The following is a 24,688-nucleotide window of genomic DNA, read 5'->3' as shown; positions in this document are numbered from 1 at the left end:
GCAATTTATCAACCAACTGCTGAGATTTATTGCCCAGTAGCCCAATGCGGCTGTTTGTTTTTCTTTGCCCACGCTCGCATTCTTCAACTGTGCGTATACAGTTCTACCACCTCCACGTTTAGTTCGACAAGACCTGTATATGGGTATGGCTAAATAAATATGGGAACAAGTTTTTCAAATATTTCAATGACTCAACCTCTTGGTTCATCAATTGATATTGGAAAGACTATAACAAATATTCAATAGCGACTGCTGGGTGCAGGGGTCGTCAGATCGGAGTGACTCTTGTGTCGTTGTGTAGGTTGGACCTTTCAGCTTCGAAGGGGAGGAAAATGGCAAACCTCTACATTTTAGCTATTTTTATAACATTCTGTAATGTTTAAATGTGCTATAAGTGAACTTAGAGTCAAAACTAGGTGTCGGAAGTTTGCTTGGTGACAATTTTTTTCATTTTTAAAGAATATGAAACGTTTTTTTTTGAAGGAATATATTTTTATAATTAATACATTAAAAAGAAGGTATCATATAATTCATCACTCATATTATCATTTTTGTTTTTTCTTCAACTAAAAATTTCCGTTTTCAACTATATTACATGGGGTGATCGCCCTCTGAAAAAAATGTCTTATTAAAATATTTAACAGAAACCCGTGAACAAGCTGAAGAATTCTAGAGAAACTTAAATTTTTTTAATGTTCTGTGTGTATATTTTAAAATATGATTGGGCGATTGACAAAATCTATGTTATGCTTGAAAGAGAACGGTAAATAATCAGTAACAGAAAAATTGTTCTAATTCCACATGATACATTTTTAATATAAAAAATAATTACCTACACCCTACAATAATTACTAGAAACTTAAATGAAATATGCACTTAATACTTAACAGTTGCTGTACATTGGTTTTATACTCTTGTTTGCTTGCATAGTACAAGGCAACAATAACACAATAGTCAAAGCAGCAACAATAGTGGCGGATGATAATGCAACTACCGGTAACAGTGCCATAACGTTTAACTCGGATACAATCGAAAAATAAACAGAACTGCAGATAATAAATTGAAGTATCAGCCTTTTTAAATTATAACTCCAATAAATTAATCTCAACAGAATGATAAAAAATTACAAATTACTATGGGCTGTTAATATACGATCGGGTACATAGCTTTTTCGCGGACAACCAAGTATAGTGATGCATTGTACTATACTTAAACAACCATACATTGTGATACAATAACATGTAGGACTGCTTTTTGCAAACTATTACTATAACCACCCTATCCTTTACCCTACTTTTAATTTTTCGTAACTACAAGTTGGTCGTTAAGAAATCCCGTAGAACTCTAACGTAATCTGTCCGATGCAAATAAAATGCAGTTTAACAAACACATGAATTATATTTTTATTTAGACATTACTGATTATTCACCTGTCGTTACAGCGTTCACGAAATAAAAAATTAGAAAGGTAGGTAAAAAAAAAAGATGAAATGAATTAAGAATAAAAGTAACTGACGAAGCCACATTTTATTGCAATACATTGTATTAAAAATATCACATAGCTTTCTTTTTTTTTTTCTATTAAAAGCATGGGTACTTGGAATGGCAGTGATATTAAATGAAACACTCGTAGTGTATGAATTTAATATATACTTAGCATTTAGAGATTCAATGTACATTGTATACTTTAATATGGTTTCAATACAAATGTTGGTGCTTTAACTAGTATGGAACTGGACGACGCGGGTCGTCGGATCTAACATTTCGAATACTCGAACAGGGTAGACTCATCTACGGCTTACTCCCTGGCTACTAATATCAAGTATATGCCTATAAAATAGTCTAAATAATTTAATCGGATATTAAAAATATTAACAGAAACAGCAGCCAAGGAGGACATTTATATTGTCTATTAAACACATACATCACAATTTCTCTATTACAATTCTATGTACATTAAATAAAGGCCCTGTTGAACCGGATAAAATAAATTACAGACGGTGAAATCAATGCGTACAAATAATTTTGGATAGTACTAAGATGCACTACTTGGCCAAAAGAAGCGGAGATAATTGAAATCAGTCACCTATAGAGAGCTGGGGGGCTCACTTGCTCAACCACGGATGCTGGAGACACTCGGCGGCCGTGGCACGCCTGTCGGGATCGAAATCCAACATGGGCTTCAGGAAAGCGGCAAAGTCCTCGGCGTCCTGTCTGCTCCAGTCGTATTTCTCGGTTAACACATCTTCCAAACCCCAAGGCTTCAAGCCCGTGATGTGGCGTAGCTCGTTCTTCTTGTTGAAGAACAGCTTCGAGTTCTTGCCACTCTGGGCGATCCTTCTCGGTATATTCCCTAGTAACTCGATTATATGTGCTAAGTGGTCTTCGTCTCTGCAGTAGTCTTCGCCGGAGTGCGGTTCGAATAAGTAATCCCCAGTTGCTAATTCGAACGCCATACAAGCCGTGCTCCATATATCGGCGGAGGTGTTGTAACCGGAGCCCAGCAGGACCTCGAGGGAACGGTACTGCCTAGTTTGGATATCTTCCGTGAAATGTTTGTCTACCCAACAAGCATTTCCAAGATCGGCGATTTTAACTTCAAAATCGCACTGTACGAAGGCAGGGTCTAACTCGACTTTGTTCTCACTTTTCGAGGTTAAGGAAGGCGAGTCGTCTTCTGACATGTGCATCACTGGCTCGGCAACAGCAACACTGACATTATTGTCACACACGGAAGGGGGAACTTCGCCCGCACCCCCTAGTTCTTCTACACAACCGTTTGCTAATTTGTTCTCGACTTCTGGAGTGGTTTCTGGGCTGGGGGTGTTGCCATTACACTTACTATCACCGTTAATGTTTACATCACCGTTTTCTTTTACTTTCTTCTGCTCCTCGATTTCGATAATCTGTTCCATTTGTCGTTTAAGTAATTCGTTCTGCCTTTTGGCTTTCTTCTTCAGTTTCTTTTTCTTATTCTTGCTCATCTTGGTTTGTTGAGGTTCCATTACAGGTGCAGTGCTTACGAGTGATGTTGGCAATTTCAGTCCTAGTTGGTGCATCTCGGCTGCTTCGCAGGCTAAACGCCGAATAGCTTCTTCTGATATACATATCAGGACATTTTCAGGTTTTATGTCTGTGTGAATAATTTTGCACTTGGTATGTAGATAGTCTAATCCTTCTAAAACTTGACGCATAATGGTACGTACGTTTGACAGAGGAATACCTCGGTAGTTTGATTTGATGATTAGTTTCAGTAAGTGATGTCCAAGGACTTCAAATACCATACAGACATGTACGCCATTCACGCCACTTATCTTGAAGTCATTTAGGAGTTGAACGGTTTTGTTTCGTTTGGGGTCCGAAGGATCTGATTCTCTCACAGATTTTAGTATTTTTATTTCATCCAACGCTGTTTCAGTGAAATGATCCGCCGATTTAACTATCTTTAGAGCCACAAATCTCTTATCCTCCAGATCCCAACACAACCATACTGTGGAAAAATGACCCCAACCTAATTTTCGCGTTACATGATATCGGCTAAGAAACAGGTCGCCGATTTTGACAGGATGGTAACCTCCCTTACGATAATCGGTGCTATCTTCCTGTTCTTCCTCCTCGCTTGTATAAGGATCGTCCGGATCCTCGATGGTTTCATTACTTGAACTGTGCGAAGGTTCATTCTTCGAATAATTCGAATTATTACGATTTTCTCCACCGTGACCATTCATTTCGTTTTTTCCTTTCTTTTTGCCAGGCTTGTGTCTCTTCTTTTTAGCTTGGATAGCTAGGACACGTCTGTTTACGTCTAATTTAGCGCTCATTTGTATAATTTTTGTAAACAATCACCACCGCAAAACTAAATAAAAACGTCAAATGTCCATCATTTCGTAGAAAACACTTTTGTTTGATTATGGCTGCCGAGTTTCACTCAGAAACCCCAATTCGTGCAGGCGGCGCAGTGAGCCGGGAAGTTGCGTCGTATTTTTGGAGAACGTTCAGAAATCACGATATCTGCACATCTACAAAATATCCCTTATTTCTCACTAAACTTTTTAATGTACACTATTTCTGCAATTTCAATATCAATATGATACCCTAATTTAATGGATAATTTTGCATCTACTTCATATAATTTTTAGACTTAAATTTATTTTGAATTGGTGCTTAAATTGACAATACTGAAATTCTTAAGAAACTTATAAACCCAATGAATTCAATTAATTACCAATAAAGTAAATATAAATTTAAAGCAATAGATTATCATTAGTAAAAGCCGACGAAACTACAATATAATGTCCTATATTTTATGATATTTAGTTAGGTGTGTTTGGTACTTATTTTCTCTTGTTACCTAAGTAATTAGGATTTAGGTAATTTAGGCTATTTATGCTTTATGGTTTTTATAAATAAAATTGATTTATGTAGAAATTATCAAATTTATATACCTAGACATAAGAAATGCAAAAGCAGATACTTAGTTTAGAGTGTTTAGTTTACTTTTACATTATTGTTATTATCAATATTTAATCTCAACAAACAAAATATTTAATTAATAGCACCCGTTTATTTAGGTCCATGTTTAAAAACAAATCAAAAAGTAGAGCAAGAAAATGATGAATTGGCAAACCTGATTCTGTTGTACCACCTGATACGTGAATGCGCAATCGCAAATGTATACAAACAAATCGAATTTGGAGGGAAATTAACGGTTGATGTGCCATTTAATCCCTTTAAATTTGTTTATATTTATATAAAATTACATAAACATGGCTCAACCGTCAGTCGCCTGCTTTTTTAGTACAAGAAAGCGATCAGCAGTCGAAGAAAACAAAATAAATCGTGCTAGGAAAGTGTTGTTGCTTGATTCAGGCAGTTTAGTTTCTTCAGAACAAAATGGGTTAGAATCAGACAGGAAAGTAATTTCACAAGATAAAATTAACGAAGATGTGCTATCAAGTGAATACAATGTTAAATTACAAAACAAGGAAGAAACATATTTATTAGCTAATAAGATTGTTAATGTTAATTCAAGTGCAAAAATTGTAACTAAAAAAATTATCCGGGCCAGAATTAAGAAGACTAAAGAAGTATCTAATAACCAAGATATTCAACTTCTGCTTACTAATATGAGTAAAAAGGAAGCAATTGTTACAACTCCTCCACAAACTACAGTGGACAGTATTAAACATGTTAATGAGAGCGATAAACATGTTACTCCTCCAAGTACACCGAAAAAGGCGATCAATGCTATGGATAAAGTTAAGGAAAAACCGGATGGCCCTTCTCTCAAAGAAATCAGAAGGAAGATGACAAGGAGCGCCCGGTTGGCAGAATTGAGGGCATCCATGAATAGGTTTCAGGAAGGTGCAAATAAATTGAAGGTGCTGGAAAAGAAAACATCCTTGATTCCTGAGTCACCTAAATTAAATAATTTCAAGACGATTGAATTAGAGGTACATACTAGGTAAGTTGTGTGCTGCATTCTTTCTATTTTTATGAACCAAAGTAGTTTTGTTTATTGTTGTATCACTAAATCGCCTAAAATGGGCCCCAATTTCAAAGTCATAAGTAGAGAAATATGGATCAACATTGATCAAGAAATGATATATCTTTGGTTTTGAGTAAGTCATTAATGCAAAGATATTAGAAGTATTGATAAAATTGATAAAATAAATCTTATTTCCAAAATTATTAGCTTTGAAAAGACGGTTTTATAGTTGTATTTCTATCTAGCCCGCAGAAAGTATTCTCGCCAGAGAAAGCCTACCTAAGTCCTAAGAAAGAGCCGACGGCAAGGCGTAACCTCATCCATTTACTAAGTCCGACTAAAAATGCTGTACCAGCTTTGCCAGCTAGTCCTTCTAAGCAGATATTCGACGAGACCTCCAAACCGGCTCTAAAATTACCTTATAAATACAGATACTTAGCCGAAATGTTCCGTTGCATCGACACGGTTTCCCAAATACTATACAACCGAAAGGAGACCATAACGTTCAGGAAACTTAAACCCGCAGTGGAAGAAATGTTAAAGCGGAACCTGTTGGAGAAGCACGTCTCTCAAATAAAACACATTTATTCCGACGCGTTCGATTTTAAACAGGAAAAACTGAGGGTGTTCGGTGCCGGCATGAAACACGAACAGTGGGAGCTGGTCGTATCGCCGAACATCGGTGATGCGGAACACATGAATTCTGACGTCCTCCTAGAAAGGAGGCGTAAACTGTTCAATATACTTCTCGACAAAGTAAAGGACTACCATAGCGAGTTCCTGGCATCCCTGGATCCGCCGATGGTCTTGGATAAAAGTAAGATCACCCGTTGGCATCCGGAGTTCGACATCGAAAGGGTGCCCGACGTTGAGCTCGCTCCGTTACCTCAACCGCCCGCGGAAGACAAATTGACGACTGGCAAGGAAGTGCTGGAGAAGGCTAGGGAGTTGTTCAACTGCAACGCAAGGATGGAGCAAGCTCTCCAAAAATTGAAGGAGGCCAAGGAAGTGGGTGGTTCCGTTACCAAGGAAGAAAAACCGAAGGATGTGCCAGCTTCAGTGTTAAAAGGTAGGATTTTGTTTCGTAATTTCATTAATTTTCAAAATAACCCTGATTTCTCAACAGTTTTTTGCAATTGGACATAAATTATATCTTTTCATGAATTTTAAACACCCTGTATCTCGAAAATTACGCTTACCTATAATATGTTATTGTTTAGTGACGTTTCATACTGGAAGACTTCTTTAAAATGGTGGTATTAATTTTTTAAACAATTTTAATTTCGAAATCAATCAACATCCTCAAATAAAATGTCTGGGATGCTGCCATTTACATTATTTTTTGTCTCTTCGTTACTTTGGTTCAGAAACTTGTTTATTTATCAAAAAATTAACTAATAGCAAAATCTACATTAGAATAAAAGCTACAAAAACTGGAAAATAAATATTAAATAATAATTATGTAATAAAAATACCCAGTATGGCAACTGTAAGAGACAATTGACAATTTCTTTTATGCATTTGGTTTTCTGTAGTGATCTCCTTCAAACACGTGTTTTTTATTGGGAAATGCAACATATATTGCTTTATCAAGTGTTCGACTTGGGAGTAACGGCCACTCAAGCCGAAATAATGAAAATTCAAGTCGATGGCTTGGAAGTAACGGCCACTCAGGCCAAAATAATGAAAATCGTTCATTCTCTGCTACATATATCAGAATGTTAGACGCACTGAAGATAAAAATTAGGTCACGTAATAAAAATACCCAGTGTGGCAACTGTAAGAGTCGATTTTGTTCTGTGTATTTGGTTTTCAACTAAATTTGGGAATAATTAATAGGTTTGTGTTTAAGAAAACGAAACCGTGGTGGTTGCTGAGAGATGAAAAGACACGTTAAAATTCTGAAAAGATAACCTTAAGAAAGTGTTTTGTATTTTCATATACCCCTCGAATCGGAAACATAAAATCAAAATTTATGTTTTTTTAGTGAAACTTTTGCAATGCAATTTTTATTTATACACTTTGTTATCTTTCTTCTTATTTTATCAACCATCCTCATTTCTTTTTCACTTTCTTTTGTCTTTACACTAATTTTTCAATGACATACTATTGTCTTTCATTTGGAAAGTTAGTTATTTTTTATTGCCCCAAAGATCCTTCTATTTTTTATGAGAGCAGGCAGATAAACTTTTCTAAAAAAAAACTAAAAAAAAACTAAAATATCGACTCTCCTCGCTATAATTTCTGAACTAAACAATTTTAGTCGAAAAAAATTTTTTTTTTTTAATTAAATTGACATGTCATTACCCCGTTTGCAGGCATTCCAAAGGCCTTGCTGGAAAGGGTAAGGCAGAAGCAGGCGGCCAAAGCCCTCATATCGATGACGCGGTCGGCAGACAAAGAAAAAGAGGTGCTTATGTACTCGCGGCTGCCTGAGCTCGCCCGCCTCACCAGGAACCTCTTCGTGTCGGAGAAAAAGGGCGTACTTCCCTTAGAGACAGTCGTGGAAAAGTTGGGCAACTGCTACCGCGCCCACCTCACCAAGACTGACATGGAAGACCACCTGAAGCTGATCGCGAAGGAGGCGCCCCAGTGGCTGGTGTTTCACGATATACGCAACTGCGTTTACTTGAAGCTGGCGAAGAACGCCGATTTGAGTGTGGTCGTTCATAAATTGGAGAATTTGGCTAAGCAGAAAAGTGAATCGTAGTGAAGGTTTTCCGTGATCTTTTCCAAAAATATGTGCAGTTTTTATTTTTTTCACAAGTATTTTTCTACGTTTTTCGGAAATGTACCGAACGATTTCACGTTTCCAGGTATTTCATTAAAACAATAAATTAAGTCTTATTTCTGTCTTCAGTTTGTCAATTTTTTTGCCTAATACCCATTTCCTGACAAAATCCTTCGCGGAAAAGTGCAACGTATGTACAGTGTGTTCAAGTTTGATCAGGACGAGCCTCGTAAAATTTAACCGAGCTGCGCGAATTTAGTGAACATTTTTTTGCATACATGGCTTGCTGCGATTCCTAGCAATTTTTTTTATGTGAAATCTTGCAACGCTGCACTGTTCCTCATCCCTTAAAAGACCCCAGTTCCAAATTCCATGAAATTATTCGAAGCGGAAGCTTTGAAATTCCTGAAATCGAGAAGAAATATTTCAGTTTCATCATCTAGGAGGCCTTGGAATTAAATGTGTAGGACGCAACACACACGGGGTCAAAATAAAAGGGAAAACTGCAAAGGTAAGTTTTTTGATACATTATCAGCTTAATATACAGGGTGTCCGAAATATTCAGACCCGCAAATAATGCAATTTTTCCCAAGAATGGTTTTCTGTAGGCGATTTTCTCAAGAGACATTTTTTTTTTTAAATAAAACGACCTTTTCAATGTTGGGAGGTAACCGGAGAAAACTACCCCCCAGTATATCGGTTTGACTAAAGCTTTAAGAAATAATACACCATAATAGTCCAAATAAATGTGCGAAATTTAAACTCAATCGCTGAAAGAGTTATGAAGTTATTAAATTAAGTTAGTTTTATTTTTGACAACTCTGAAGGACTTTGACTCAAAAACCAAAAATTTATTTAACTTTTTTTTCGTATATCATTATTTATCGTTGCAGTCAAAGTCGGTGAAATTTGCGGACACCCTGTATAAGCATTGCCACTTTACCTTGGGTCCTGGAACACCCTGTATACAAATATTAGTGTTTTCATGTTTTTTCACAGTAATTAATTTAATTTGCATCTATTACTATTTAATGCAAGCCTTGTACTCAAAGTTTAAGTCCGAGGATAAAGCGAGGTTTATTACTTTATTTTATTTACTTTATTAATTTTCTTATTGAAACAGGAGAAAATGCTGATTTACAAAATTTTAACCTGTTGTGTATAACTGGTTGCTTCAAACAAGATACCTACTCAGAGGCAACATTTAATCAACAAAACAGTGGTTCTCAAATTTTAACATCGCAAAAACTTAAAGAACATTAAGGCGATGTTTCGCATGGTACTAGCTATGTCCTGTACACATTTAGTTTCGCGAAACCCACTCGGTTTCAAAAATACAATACCTATGTTCGTTTTCAGCCACGAAATTTGAATAATTCTACATTTTTCGAATGTTCACCCCCAAGAACGGCGGTGACAACATTTTTAAAATAATGGCGATGTTTCGCATGGTACTAGCTATGTCCTGTACACATTTAGTTTCACTCAACTCACTCGGCTTCAAAAATACAATACATGTATGTGTTCAGCCACGAAATTTGAATAATAAAATATTCCGCACCGTTTTCTTAAAATTCTATTTAAAAATTTTTATTTTATCGCTCTTTATCTCGAAAACAAGATGAGATAGACATAATATAGTCCATATGACGAAAAATTCTTATTTGTTGTCGTACTATCACCCCCTGTATTTACAGAAGGTCTTTCTGAAACCCCCTATATATAGGTGAGGTGAGGAACTACACACACAATATGTTTTTGTAATAACTTCCCAAAAAAATAAATATAACAGCGTTTCTTGCAACTTGTATTCTTTTTATAACTTTGTTAATGGTTTGTGTTTGTAACCTCACATTCTCTCATATCTGACCACTGAAACTTAATAGAAGAGCAGAAAACATTTGACCATGACATCTCTTCTTCCTTCTTTAAGAACTACTTAAATTTGCGCGAAAATTCAAATCTTAAAACAAGTTACCTCAACGTTAATATTTTTTTATGCAAATTTATTTATATCTGCCATTTTGGGAGAACAAAACTTGTAATTTTCATTTGTTGTTGAAACTTCTCCTGAAAAGAATATCACTCTGAACCTCTTCAGAACCTTCTGCAAACAGTGCTTACTACAAATTAGTTTCCTGCGTACAGTTATACGTTATATATCATTACGGTTAATTATGTTATATGTAAATTATTGTTTTACTTAAATTAACATACACGTAATTAATGATTTCAACCCGCATCATCGTTACTACAATATAAAACGGTAAATATATTTACGCGTATGGTAGTAATATGAAGTTACTTCTACGTAATGGTAAATTTTCAACAATATAACGGGTCTGCCGAACTATTTTCGGATGCTATAAGTAGGTATTCAGTTTGATAGCTGAATGGGGCTGTGAGGGACTAGGGGTGGGTATTGTCCATCCATCCCTCCGCATACGAAACTAGCACGTAGCGCAGCTTACCTGCCAAAAGACGACTTGCACGTCGCTGTACGGCGTATGGTTTGTTTAATGTGAAATAGGTACCTAAATTGTGGTTGTTTTTCGTGTAAAAATTATTGTGGTTTTAAAATTGTGATATATTAGTGGAAGCTTGAATCAATGATTTGGATAAACTATGTGTAAGTAATGCTACAGACATACAGTTATTAAATTCGTTAAATGTTAGACAGCTATCTACTCTTTACTAGATGTTTTTGTATTTCGCCATTTTTTCTAACAAAATTTTAATTTAAAAGGAGACAATCAAAATTTTTATACCACGAACGAATGAACAAAACTTTACTTACTTCTCTAATAAACAAATATCGTTTTTTTTAATAATATGTTTAGGTCTCTTATAGATAACTTTTTTATCTCGTAAATATATGAAAGAATATAAATTGATCTCGCCTATTTGTTGAAATTCCACAGTTTTTCCAAATAATTCGACAGTTTTTTAATGTTTAATCAGTTGTAACAGCTAATTAATTCAATTTTCAGTTCACTTTCGATATAGTAAAACAAATATTGAGACTTTTTATTTATTCTGAATGATATTTAAGTATGTTCCGATAATAAAAGTGGTAGTCAGTCAGTTCGTGTGTGTCCATATGTCTCAAACAGTCTACTTTCGGAGTTACAGAATGTTAAAAAAAGATTGTTACCAATATAACGGAAACCGTAAGAAATAATTTATTGAAATTTGCTGCACTATAATATGTAGCTTCGTTTCTGACCTATCAAATACTTTTTTATGTCGCCATGGGCGTAGGTAAGGGTATATGCCACAGTGTATACAGGCTTTTACATATTCGCTTCTCACTACAGGGATACGAAGTAGCTTAAATGGGGGCAAAGTTGCGTAATCAGGGGATCAACATTATGCCTCAAAAAAATTAAGGCTAACATCATCAGTTTTCAAAATATTTGAAAGAAATCGAAATTTTGGAAATCCGTTTTTGTTTCATTTCAGCTTTGTTCGAGGAGATATCGAAAAAAGAACTTTTTCTCTTTTTTTTTCAATATTACCTCAAAATGATGAAATACTGAAATGATACAAAAACGAATTTCCAAAGTTTCGTTTTTTTTTTTCAAATATTTCGAAAACTAAATCATCTTAGCCATGATTCTTTGCCCCCATTTAAGCTACTTCGTATCTCTTACCGTTTCCGAGATCTCTGTAGTGAGAAGCGAATTTGTAACATCCTGTATATTGAAAGATTTACTTTAAAATTTCTTATGTTTATTCAACTACAATTCCTTGATATTTGTAACAAGTGTAAATATATAGATGGTCTACATCTTGCTTTCTTATCGTATTGTCAACTTATGTTCATTTGGAATATTTCTATGACCATCGTACCAACATATCTATCATTTCGGTATACGTGTGAATATTTCACTTCAACACACCATAAAAATATTAATTAAATACACTTGAACAAAAATCACCGGTCGCGAAAATAACAAATCGACACAAATACCACAATTTTTTGTAACCCTTCTAAAAAAATATTGCAAGCCAGGCGTTTGTGGCAATGGGGAACCAATTATCGACAAATGATGACCTTTCAGGACCTTATTACCCATACAGAAAGAGTCCTATTTGGTTCCATCGGTTTACTTGGCTTTAAGGGGCATGTTGTCAAGGTCATATCCTCAAATATGTGCAAGATGAACCGCAAAGGAAAATGACCGTTGCGATGCTATGACAGCCTTTTGCTGACGTTCCCCATAACACTGTACACTTTATATCTAAATAGACTGAGGTTTAACAGCACTTCTGTATAAGAACTTTTATTAAAGTAACAAATATGTACAAGTAAATCGCCTAGAAGCGCACCCTATTCGCTAAAGAAAGAAATCGTTATTGACGGATTGTTCGATCTCGCTCAGGACGTTGTACAGCCTCTTCTTCACCTCCCCTTCCGGCGCCGTCCTGGGCTTCCCCTCCTCCCCTTCCGGGTTGGCGCACTGCCTCAGGATCGACGCCAGCTCCGAGGGCGTGTGTTGGGACATCAACAATCCAGGCACTATCACAGTGGTCGACATCCTCCAACCCAGAAATATCTTCTCGCAGACGATCTGCAGGTTGTTGTTCGCGACTGGATTGGTGCATTTGCGGACCTCCAGGTTGCACCTCGACCTGCAGTCGAAGAAGTCGCAATCGTTGTCGCGCTCGCAGTACTCCGCCTCCCGGATGATGGTGTTCACCACGGACTTTGGTAGAACGCCGTCGAGGTCGATGAATTTCAGTTTGTTCCTGCCTTTCACGAGGCCGAAATGTTGTATCTTTATGTCGCACAGGTGGAACGGTTCCCGAAACCCCGTCTCCAGCTCGTCGAGCAGGTCGAGGACTTGGACTGCTACCTTGAGCCTTTTCCCCCAATCCTCCCTACTGTCGCTTATTGTCAGTAATGAAGATATGTCCGGCACTGGTTCCAAGTACTCGACAGCGAAGTAAGGCCCGCAAGTCCCGAGTAGTTGAGGGAAAACGTCCTTATCCGTGAATAAAGTCGACACCAGGTATTCATTGTCTTGCAATAGGAACCAGAGGTTGTCCATTTCCTTGTGGCGCTTCTCTTTGTTCTTCTCCTCGTATGTAGGCTTCAGCCTGGAGAGCCTAACGGCTGTGTCATAAGCTAGAGTCAGGTTCAGTTTGTTCTTCACTATGGTACGGATTGTGGTGAGGAACTCCTTCTCGGTGGGGTACTTGATGACCTTGTTGTCGAACCAGTGGATGGCCTGGAGGTCTTTAGGGACCGATTTGAAGACCAGGCGGATGTTGTGCCATTCAGCGCTGAACACGGCCTCCTTTGTCGCCTCGAAGGAGTGGCACGTAAGGGAGTGAATGTCCTTGGTGATGCAAAGGGGCGCGCAGAGGGATCCTATGGCCAGGCCTTCTTCGTAGAGGTTGCACTGAAACAAAGGAATCGGTTAGAGTGCGGCAAACATTTTTTTTGTCAATGTTTTGGTGTAATCAAGGATCGCAAGCATCTCGATGTAGATGAGCATGTTAGAGCTAGAGGATTTTTATGTTTTATCGATGTTGTTTGCTAAATCCGTGGAAAAATGATATAGAATCACTTTATGTGGACTGGGAATGACATACATGTATATTTTGTATACAATGTCCTTCTGTGAACTATAATCTGACATGAATTCATATCCGTAAAATCCAGGATTAGAAAAATCAGATCTGATTCGCCAGTAAAGTGAGGAAAGAAGTGGCAAACTAAAAAGAAACCACTTCCCAGGTCATTTTGTGATTCAAGAATCCGGAGTCAAATTTGTATTATCTTAAGGAAAAAAGTTGACCTTGAAATAATCTTGAAAATGACCTTCATCAAGATCATCAAGTTCACTAGATGGTAGTCTCTTATGACCTAAATAACTTATAGAGGTCATTTTCCCGATGTCTCGGGACGACTCTAACTTTTTCCCAAAATTTTGGACCTCCGATGCTATTATTTATTATTCCCTTGGACCAGTTTAAATCCACGAGGAGGCACTGAAGCATCTCTTCGCGTGCATTGGAAAACGGCCTCCTCGATATGAGTTAATATGCATGTCCTGTCATTGATCTTTTACCATCACACCGTGGCAACGGGTAGAATTACCCTTTCGTTAGAGAACAGAACAATGCAGACGGTGTAACGTAAGCCTCTGTGTATTATGTGGTTGTATGAGGCACAAATACCTTGACAGTATCGATTTACTCCGGCATATACAGAGCGTCTCATTTAAGATGGATTCTTCTAATCTAAAACAAATTTGAACTGCGAAGGAATCGATTTTGTTTCAGTTTTCTGTTGAATCCGTTTTAAATGGGACACCCTGTAGATTTAGTTGTTCGCGGATGCGAGGGGTGCAAGGATAATTGTGTTTTTAGTTTTGTTATGTCTACAAACATTTCGATTTTATTTCTGTGTGAGCTACAGTAAAACATTAAAATTGGTGACTGCAAAATAGAACATTAGGTGAACATTCAGGCTGTTTTTTACTCCGCATGGACGCCATATTGGTTTGTCGTATGGTTAAAACGACGTATAAGATGTTTTATACAGGGTGTCCCAGAATATGTGTGGCTTATTTGGTTTGCCAGGGACGGACTAGTTCTAGCACAATAATGTCAATCTTTTCCACCATTTACGGAAAAGCACAAAAATAATATTTTTAGATAGCTTGAACCTTAAACTAAAAAAGACACTGATGTCCATAAAAATAAATAAATAAATAAAATGAACTGTTTTCGAGAAAAATCGATTTTTGTTTAATCTGATCTATATTACATCCGTAAAGGTAAATAAACTGATGAAATTCATTCTTTCTGTGCCTATCTAAAAAAATGCCGCTTTTATTTATATTTGTTTTTTCCTAAAAATAATAAATTGCACATTTTAAAATTATTAAAAAATCGATTTTCAGGGACGTTCTTTAGGATTTATAGGAACTTGTCATGTTATTTTAACGTCCCCTGTATAAATCCGAGAGATTGCCCATATATTCTGGGACATCCTGTATAATTAAAAAAATCAATCCTCAATAACAAATGTTGACTATTGCATCCCAAAATAGTGTAATATAAAAAAAATTCACTGTCTAAGCACCGAAATTCCTAAAATTACTTTATTGATCAAGTGACTTTTTATAAAAAACATAATTAATTATTAGCTCCCGTATTTTTTACTATATTTTACTGTATTAAGTTAATTCAAGCAAATTCAAAATAATTAATAGATACAAATTAAAAATAATACCCGTAAATATAATTAATACAAATTAACTGATATATTGAAAATAACAATATTTTTCCAGTTTCTTATTTCAGAAACTAATTGTAATGTGTCCGATTGGATTTGAGGAAATTCTTGAGCAAAATACTGTGCTACTTTTTTGTAATTTGAGTCATTCATTTACCATAAATAAATAAATGCGTTTTCAATTACCTCTGGTGTACCTCAAGAATCGAACCTCGAGCCATTTCTTTCAATCTTATTTATCAACGATCTTTCTCTAACGCTAAACTAAAGTCATTTGGTTTCTGCCGATTTCTCAATGTTTTTACTAGATCGATTTTCGACCTTAGTACTTTGGACGTAACTGCCAAAAAAATGGCTTTTTTGTCATGACCTTAAGTATTGCGATATTCTGGCAATATTAGAAATATTTAAGAAGTTTCAAACCCCAAGTGACAAACTAATAGAATTATAGAATTTATATATTTAAATTTATAGAACAATATCGACTTTTATAATTAATAAATTAAAATTATATCAATGTTACTGAGCATGCGCATTAAAAATATTTTCATGTAAGCGAAGTAGGAAAATTTGATGAAAAAAACACTCGATAAACACACTGACACAGTACAACACCAAGAAAAACAATAACAATACTTTGAAGAAATAAAAAATGCCAAAATTAAATAAAACAAGAGAAAATACGCTAATGATGACAGCGATAACATGTCAACAAGAGCTCACCTGCGTAGGAGGCTATTCTTTCCGAGCATGCGCATTAGGCATAACACGGCTAATGTTAAATTTTTACTTTATTTAAATTTAGGAATATTCTTTTATATCGTTTTTTGTAAGTTTTAAGAACAGTAATGTATCTATTTTACCAAACACGTGTTGGTTGTTCTTAAATACTTACAAATCTTTGTAAAAATAAATTAATTTGAAGTTGCTCATTTTTATAGCATTTATGTAAATACTACACAAGGGTTAGATTCGGTCTGTACAATTTCAACTATGACAATTTGTTGTGGGTTGCCTAAATATGTGACGTCACACTAAAAGAGTCTTTTGATGTTAGTAAATTTAGGATTTGTTCATACATTCATTATCTTTCTTTTAACTGTAATGTGTTAAAGGTCTTCAAGTGATGTGTAAAACTTTCTTTTTCCAATCACATCAATCAGATAGTTAAAACTGATTATGAAACATTAGATTGTGTTATTGGCAAGTCCGCATGGTTTAGCGATATTGTTGCCTCAAAAGATCTATATTTTTCTAGTACTTGCGAAACTTGTATCCTGTAGCATTATCGGGTATTATTACTACGGTACATACACTGATATATTTGATTGATTTGATAGAATCTTTTGATTTTTTTGGTAGAATCTGTATTTCGTGTTTACATTTTGAATTTTTAAATGAACTGTTAACCCATTTTGTAGCGACATCTAGTTCAAGCTAATATAATATAAACATACGTTTATGCTTCATGACATACACTTTTATACTTATTTTTTTGTCCCTAAAAGGAACAGAAGTGGATTATTATTTGTATTAAATATTTTACTTGACCTTACAGTCATTTAATGCGTACGCCACTGCCCCCCTGTATGCATATAACGATTTCCATTTCGATACTTCTATCTATTAACGCAGACAATTCGTGAAAGTTCCAAAAACTGAACAAGTGGGTACTTACCATTTTTTTCACGTGCTGCCATGCTTGTATGTTCAAGCACAGTATGTTCCACTTAAACAAAAAACTAACGAAGGTACAGAGGAGGATTATGATAGAGTACACGGTGTAGCGATATGTGTATAAGAGACCGGGAAGCCTTCGTGCGAGCAACATATTAGGAAGAGGCAATTCAGCAGAGACGAAAGTGCATTTTACGTGGGTGGTACACAGAGGGACATAGCGAGAAGGTACTAACGCAAAAATCGCCAGCCCTGCAGAGGCACATATGACTGGAGGGCTGTAGTTGCGCAGTGTGGACGCCCCGAGACGCCGGCGTCGTCAGTTTAACTTCATTTATTACATTCGATAACCACGTGCTTTCTTGACCGCGTTTGTAGGTACGTTTTCGGGAGGTCGATGCAGCTGTATACGCGCAGAAATTTCGATAAACTTCCGGCTGTTTCTCGCTCACTGGTGTGACGCAGGGAAAGGGGGAATTGCAACATTAATTTTGAGGATTAATTCTGCTTACGCGCGTGGTGTTTTTAAAAATTGTAATCGAAAAGTTTTTTGTAAACAAAGGTCTTCGAATTCTTAGCAAAAATAGTTTCTGTGGAAAAAAGGGCCACACATTTTCCTGTTTCAGTTTGGCTCATAATGTAGAATCACCCTGTATAGTAGTTACTCTCCCTTCATTAAAAGTACATATTTGCTTTGTATGTCGTTAAGGTCAGTTTTTGACGATGACCTTTTTATTATCGTAAGAGTTCGATCGTACTGCCATCTTATTTTTCTTGAAAAACTAGAGTACTTTGATTTTAATCAAGGATTGATAGAGTTCCTCAAATTTTATTAGCTTGGAATAATGGATTCCGTTCTAGCAAATACCTGGAGTTCCTCAAAGGTCTAATCTAGGTCCCTTGATCTATCTTTAGTTCATTGATGATCATATAAACCTCAAAATTTTGGAGACCTTATTGCTACTTCTACTTATTTGTTCTATCATTCTCTTGTTTTTGTATGATTTCTAGCTTGTACAGGGTGTCGCAGTTATAAAGTATCACAAGACCCAACTTTTCATGCACATAACATAGTTGTAGGTGTATTTTTACAAGACTTATTGTCAATTTTTATTTTTCCCTTATTTTGCAAATTTCTAAGCAACAAATTAATTTATCGACGTTTATAAAGCGCCATTTTAAAGCTTGATTTACGTTTCAAGTAATGATTACTTCATATTTTCAATCGGATATAAACAAGGCAAAAAGAGCGAAAATTTGCATTTTTTGCACTTAATTGTTAATAAATAAAAAACTTCAATGAATTTCACGCAGGAAATTGGTAGGATTTCTTCCTATAGGTCAATATTACCTAAAACGCTTGTCCAGACACCTGGATAATTTTTTGTCCTGGTAAATTCTTATTTCCCTGGTCTATAAGAGTGTGTTTATCGATTATTAACAAAATGAGTAGCACTATGGGAGTCTACATCTCCGCACTTGAGTTTTTTACGAGTGCCGGTGTTATCGATAGCTGAGGACTCAATTTTCGATAATCATCCACTGCTACTGGACTACTAACATCATATTTTAAGACGAGATCAAATCACAGTTTGGAAACATCGCGTACACGCAATCAATTTATCGTCTCTGGTGCGGTACCGCTCCCAGCGTCCTCGTGTAACCTCGACGTCGTCCCCGTCGACACCGACATAACCTCGCTCGCCGGGGCCGACACCCCGCCAGGCCAGAACCACGGGTCCGGCGTGTGATACCTCGGTCGGATCGAAAAACCTCAGGCCCAATAATAAAATCAACACGCAAGAGGCAAGAGGCCGTTCCGAAATAGATGCACCCGAGATGCGTGGGGATGCTAACGGTAGTGGGGCACCGTCGCCGCCCGTCTGTGGCGCTCTTGTCGTGCTCGTCCACACGACCTTGCGCCGCCCTTGTCGCTTGAGTGTGGTGATAGTGTCCGAGGTTTGCGGACGCTTGTGCGTCGCTCACGGACGTCGGCGTCTTGCCTTTACTTTTTGCGAATACCCGACGACCACCGCCAACCACCAGGTCTGTTTAATAACACCCATGTTGCTTTTGCATGCCTCCCCCGCGAGTGTTTTCCGATTTGCACCGGGTTGACCCAGGTCTTGGTTGCAATGTTGATATTTTCTCTGCGAGAGTGCGAGATAAGGAATCTCTCGGGCTCAAGCTAATCGCTGTTTGTTATCGATTGTTGTAATCGTCGTAATATGTTTATTTTCTGGTGAAATTACGACGGGTTTACGTTGACGCGGCGGTAATTAAGAATTAATGAAATGCGAACCTAAACAACGTCTTAAGTTAAAGTTTTCCTGACCTGACATTTAAATTTTGTTGTTCTAGATCGTGCTTACTATACCGGTTACGTTTGGCTGGCTTAAAATAGCACTCTCAAGTACACAGGTTTGTAATAAATACCTTCAAGACAAACAATAATATGTGTAGCAGGTGGATTACTTGATAATTTAATTTGCTTTTGGTAGAGATAAATTAACGCAAGATAAAATTTTTACGCTTCAGTAAAATCTTTACAATCATAATACGAATGCTCGCAAGTACAATAAAATTTTCTGTTCCGTGTTTTGTTGCCGCTTTCGATGAATAAATCTACACCGATATCAGGGAAAGATCTCGAATATTACATTTTGTTTTGACCTATAAATTGACCCAACGCATGGTGTGACCCAATTCGTGAGACGCAATAAGGGCATATTCGCCTTATAAGTCACACCCTTTGTTGTATTAATACATGGGTAGTTTTTTTTTCGGAAGAGTTAAAAGTTAACAAGCGGTATATTTTATTTACGGGAATTGTTTTCTGTAAAAAAATACTGTCACTGATATCAGTTTGGAAAATAACATTAGCGTTTGCAAAAGTGATAAGGATTATCGCATGGATAAGTTAAAAATACATATATACACATACCTGTTATAGGTGTGTATATTTAACTTTATTTAGCGCGAAATTAATTCACACCTAAAGTCAACCCTTGGAAAGGATCAATAACCTTAGAAGTAAACAATGATATCTGAGTATATCTGACTTTTTTTCTTGCCTATGTCCTGAATTCTTGTTTTTGAATAATAGTCCAGGTACTGAAGGCGAAAATAAGGTAAAAGCTTCCAATTTTTTCGGATAGCATGGATTTTCCCGAATATTTGCACACAAGCTCATCTGACCCCCACTTCAAAAGTTATATTGTCTAGATGTGTGCTTTTTTCTATTTAGGGGTGAAAACTACCCTTGTACTACGAAAAATCGAAAATCGCAGATTTACGTAGTTTAAAGATTCTGTTCATGTTCAAATATGTTGGATATCGTTACTTTCATGTTTTTTAATTTAATTTATGAAATTTAATTACTTTTCAACCCTTAAAAATCCTTAAAAACTACCCTTCCATGGCCAAAATCATAGAAAAAAGTTTTTAACAGTTTAAAATATTCTTTTGGTGCATTCACAATGCGTTTCTTTCATTAAAAAGCTTACGACTCATTACAAAGTTGCAACCCTTAAAAACCATCCCTGATAATAAAATAAAATATTATTGAAAGTTTGAGATGTTTTAATGGTATGCATATGTTGAATGCATACCATTGAATGCTTTTTATTGATTTTCAAATGATCTATGTATGATATATTGCAACTTTTCAACCATCCAAAAAACCCTTAATACGTTTAATTTTTTTTCCGTCAAGTCATTAGTTTTAATACCGATTTTTTTTCTCAAAAATCAAGACAATCATTTTATTTTGATTGTAACTTCATTAGTTTTCATGCTAACGACTTCTACCACCACTCAATTTAAAGGTCTTTTCAAAAACTTTAATAGGTGTTATATTAGTTTTCCTCGAAAAACCTTTAATTTTTCCGCTACAGGACAATTACAATTACCTTCATTTTTGCTTATGATAATTTTTTTGATAAAACTTGTAGTTTTTGAGATATTCGCGAAAAATGGCTCAACACATGCATTTTTGGGCTAAAAACGAACATGTTTAGGCGGAAATAACTCAAAAAGTATTGACTGTATAAAAAATTCTTACAGAACATTTTTTGCTTACAATTCGTCCCTCTATCGAATCGTGAGGTTATTTTTAATAAAAAAAATTCACACCTTCCAGAAGGGGTGGCATCCACGCCTAAGGTACAAGCACACATCGGCACTATATAACTTTTGTTTCTTGGGCTATTCCCTAGCTACAGTTCAAATTTCACGTCAATCCATTCCATCCGAAAAAATTTGTATCCAAAATGCTTCAGTTATTGGACTATAAGAAATGATTAAAAATACGGCCGAGTTATGAAAAGTTGGCGCAGAATGTCATTTTAATTGACATTTATTAAACTCACATAATGAGAAACTAGGAAACACATAAAAATAATAACATTTTAATTACCCTCATAAAAATTGAAATGACATTTTCAATAGTAACAAAGAACTCGTGACACCTATGAAAATAAATGAATAGGTTTCCTTTTACAAAAATTACATAGGTTTGTTATTTGGATATAAAAGGCTATTCACGTAATATTTTCCGTTTAAATTTAATGAGCGTTCGCATTGATATTTACTTTAAAAGATGTTGAAGATTTTATTTCGCCAGACATTTATTTTATTTAAGATGGACAAATATAAACAGTTTATTTTAAAGGTACAGTAAATCAAAATTTGGAAAGCAGCATCTACTACGACTTTCACGCCGTCTAGTAGCTAAGTTATATTTATAAGTACAAAAATCTTAAAAATAAAATGTTCGCGTTCCAAAATCTACGGCAGTGCATATTATTTCTAGAAAACCAGCTGAATCACCTACAATTTTTCTGCTCCAGACAATTACATTCAAAACTACCGCTTATTTATACCCTAAAAAATTCCTGGACTTTATTATGTCTTCAACTGTTGTTAAACAAGACTTTTTCTCGTTCATATGTTGGAATTCCCGAAAGTGTTTTAATATTCCTTAATTCAGTTTTAATTAACTTTAGTAAGCATGACTTTGATTTTTGAAAATCGGGGACAGACTTTAATATTGAAATAACTTAAAAGTGATTCCAGAAACGATTTGAATAATACAACAGGAATGTAAACATTCTGATATCCATCCCCTTATCTAATAATTTTGTAAACTTCATTTTCAATGTCAAAGACATATGCCAAAATAAAAGTTTATTTATAAACCATCGCAAACAAACACGATTATTGTCTGACCCAAGGGAAGATGCCTGACCTTTGCCAGATAAGAATGTGTTAAGATCAACAATACAGCAATTATGATTATTGCTGGTATAAATCGTTCTAAATGTTGGGTGCGTGATCGAGTCCTGTCCTATTATCTAGATACTAATTACACATTTTTCAGTAAATACCGTTTTGTTGACACAGTACTGATAAAATTGGTGATGGCCCAGTGGGATTCAATTTTTTTTATTTAGACAATCGTTTATGTACCTAAAGTTTATCTAAAGCCTGGCGTCGTGGATTACAGTACACCTCGTCGTCTGGTGTATTAATATTGGGTGAGGTTTTGGCAGTGAAGTGTCTCGGTTTAGTTTAAAAAAATTGTTAGAGATAATTTGATCCGTAAATATGTGTGGAAATAGCAACACAGGCGCTTGTGGTAATTCACTTATCTCTTTTTATCTGGTCATGTCCATTTACATGTATAGCGTATGAAAATCTGTCGTTAAACTGTCTGTGCGAGATAAAAAATGAAGGTCAATACTTTTTATGTTTCTGGAATATGCAAATTTTTGCTGTGTCATTTGTTTGATAAACATTGTCATTCTTCGCCGATCGACATTAAAGGGCTAGTTTTATTGACATCTGTTAGGCACTAAAGTGTCACATTTACTGGCTAGGCATTAGAATCATTTTTACTCTAGTAATACAAAATAAATTTGCTATTGTGATAAAATTGAAATAGATCGACGAAAGAATTGTTTGTTTAACTTGACAGTACCTTGGCTGCTTTAATAGACTCGGCTGCGCATCCAATTTCTTTAATTTAGTGATATCCATTATTTAAATGTTTTTTTCTAATACTGTATTATAAGAATTCATAAAAAAGGCTAAAACTTTTTTGTAATTTCAATAATAAACTCACAGTAAGTTGTACATATACGCAGTCTCTAAGGTGATTGTACAGTTAATTTATCGTATGGCATTCTATATCTTCCTAGTTTATTTTTAGCTGTTTTAATTTGCAAACCAGCCGCTATCGCTAATCCAGCAGTGTATACTTACTGTTGGTTTAAACATATATCACGTAACTTTTCGGAGGTACGTTTTTAAAGTTATAAGCGGTTCGATCTCTGCCAAGTCTATGTATAAAAAAGTATTTGCGGTGCGATATTATATAAAATGTAAATATTAACCATTAACCTATAGATTGTGTCGCAATGCATTTTGTATGTAAATATTTTGATCGGACCTCTCGAATTGTCGGTCCGTTGTTTTTTTGGGAAAATTTTCGTGCCGCAGATTGTTTGGTTAAAAATAGCATTGTTACGTATTAGTTGTAACAATGCTATTGTTACAACTAATTGTTGTAACAATAGCAGATTGTTACAACAGATTGTAGATTGTTTGGTTAAAAATAGCATTGTTACGTATTAGTTGTTGCCAGATACTTCACCAGTGTTATTGGTATCTCTTCTATTAACTTTTTACTGATTTCGTGACATTTTAGTTACTTAATTAGATTTTTATATATAATTAGTGTGTACTACACTCTTGTAAGCTTTTTATTTAGAACGACTTGCAATTAAGTTTCTTGCAATCTGTCTGGTACTTGTTGTTGGAGTGTCTTCAATTTCATGAAGTACATCTTCCTCTAATTGTCGGGTTATTGCTGTGCGGGGTCGCCCGTTTCCTGCGGTAAGTTTTCGAAAACTTCCAGTTTCACTAAGACGTTGATGAAGACGGGTGAAAATAGTATGATGAGGAATTATACGATTAAGGTATTTCTGCTCATGGAGGTGCCTGGCGGCTAATGCATTACCGTTGGCAAGGCCATAAAGAAAATGCATGTCGCACATTTCACTATTTGTGTAATTCATTTTGACAAGCAGGAATTGACAACTACGCAGTTCAAGTACTTATTAAAATCACACACTTAAGCTATTATTTTTTTGCTCGAAAACAACAAACATGATATCAAAAAAGTAAAGAGACTAGGTTCATAGGAACTTTTTTTCTTATTTTTGGTCAAGGAAACTCCCCCTGATTTTTTTCGCAATATTAATAGAACACCCTGTAGTTACCTAACACCTACATTTGCCTTGGTTCGAGAGCGGGGTCTTTTCACAGAAATTCAAACGGACTCACGCGACAGAGACGTGACCCTTTCTATTTACTCCTCGGTATCTTCAAAGTTCTAGAAAGTGTCTGTTCCAGAAATAAAAAGAGAGTATTATCAACCGGCTTATTCCAATACGATCTATAAATAGCCGTTTGGTTTATAAAAGTGCCTTTCTTGCATGTGGTCTCGATATTGGAGAAGTGTTTGTGATATGAGTCGA

The 24,688-nt window shown here is 35.7% G+C and overlaps 4 protein-coding genes across 5 annotated transcripts in view; 2 read left to right on the top strand and 2 right to left on the bottom strand.

Annotated features, from left to right (window-relative positions):
• Nucleotides 1-554: 554 nt before the first annotated feature.
• LOC108916030 (SRSF protein kinase 1) lies at nucleotides 555-3,954 on the bottom strand. Its single transcript, XM_018722219.1, has 2 exons — nucleotides 2,086-3,954; nucleotides 555-611 (listed from the first exon to the last, which is right to left on the bottom strand). The coding sequence occupies exon 1, from the start codon at nucleotides 3,818-3,820 to the stop codon at nucleotides 2,105-2,107; it is 1,716 nt and encodes a 571-aa protein (XP_018577735.1). The 5' UTR covers nucleotides 3,821-3,954; the 3' UTR covers nucleotides 555-611; nucleotides 2,086-2,104.
• A 770-nt stretch (nucleotides 3,955-4,724) lies between these two features.
• On the top strand, nucleotides 4,725-8,297 carry LOC108916028 (DNA replication factor Cdt1). Its single transcript, XM_018722217.2, has 3 exons — nucleotides 4,725-5,463; nucleotides 5,733-6,556; nucleotides 7,806-8,297. The coding sequence occupies exons 1-3, from the start codon at nucleotides 4,766-4,768 to the stop codon at nucleotides 8,195-8,197; spliced, it is 1,914 nt and encodes a 637-aa protein (XP_018577733.1). The 5' UTR covers nucleotides 4,725-4,765; the 3' UTR covers nucleotides 8,198-8,297.
• Nucleotides 8,298-12,284: 3,987 nt separating this feature from the next.
• LOC108916029 (protein FAM69C) lies at nucleotides 12,285-17,356 on the bottom strand. The gene is made up of 2 exons (XM_018722218.1): nucleotides 17,149-17,356; nucleotides 12,285-13,626 (listed from the first exon to the last, which is right to left on the bottom strand). Exons 1-2 carry the CDS (start codon nucleotides 17,299-17,301, stop codon nucleotides 12,559-12,561), a joined length of 1,221 nt encoding a protein of 406 aa, XP_018577734.1. The 5' UTR covers nucleotides 17,302-17,356; the 3' UTR covers nucleotides 12,285-12,558.
• A 1,713-nt stretch (nucleotides 17,357-19,069) lies between these two features.
• Nucleotides 19,070-24,688, top strand: part of LOC108916026 (glycogen-binding subunit 76A) — a 34,834-nt gene continuing 29,215 nt past the window's right edge. For both annotated transcript variants that reach the window (XM_023454313.1, XM_023454314.1), the window contains exon 1: nucleotides 19,070-19,193. The gene's annotated coding sequence lies outside the window, so the exon portion shown is untranslated. The remainder of the gene's footprint in view (nucleotides 19,194-24,688) is intronic.

The sequence above is a fragment of the Anoplophora glabripennis genome, unplaced genomic scaffold, assembly GCF_000390285.2.
Source record: "Anoplophora glabripennis isolate ALB-LARVAE unplaced genomic scaffold, Agla_2.0 scaffold290, whole genome shotgun sequence".
Classification (NCBI taxonomy): Eukaryota; Metazoa; Arthropoda; class Insecta; order Coleoptera; family Cerambycidae; genus Anoplophora; species Anoplophora glabripennis.
This window is presented reverse-complemented; position numbering and strand designations above follow the sequence as displayed.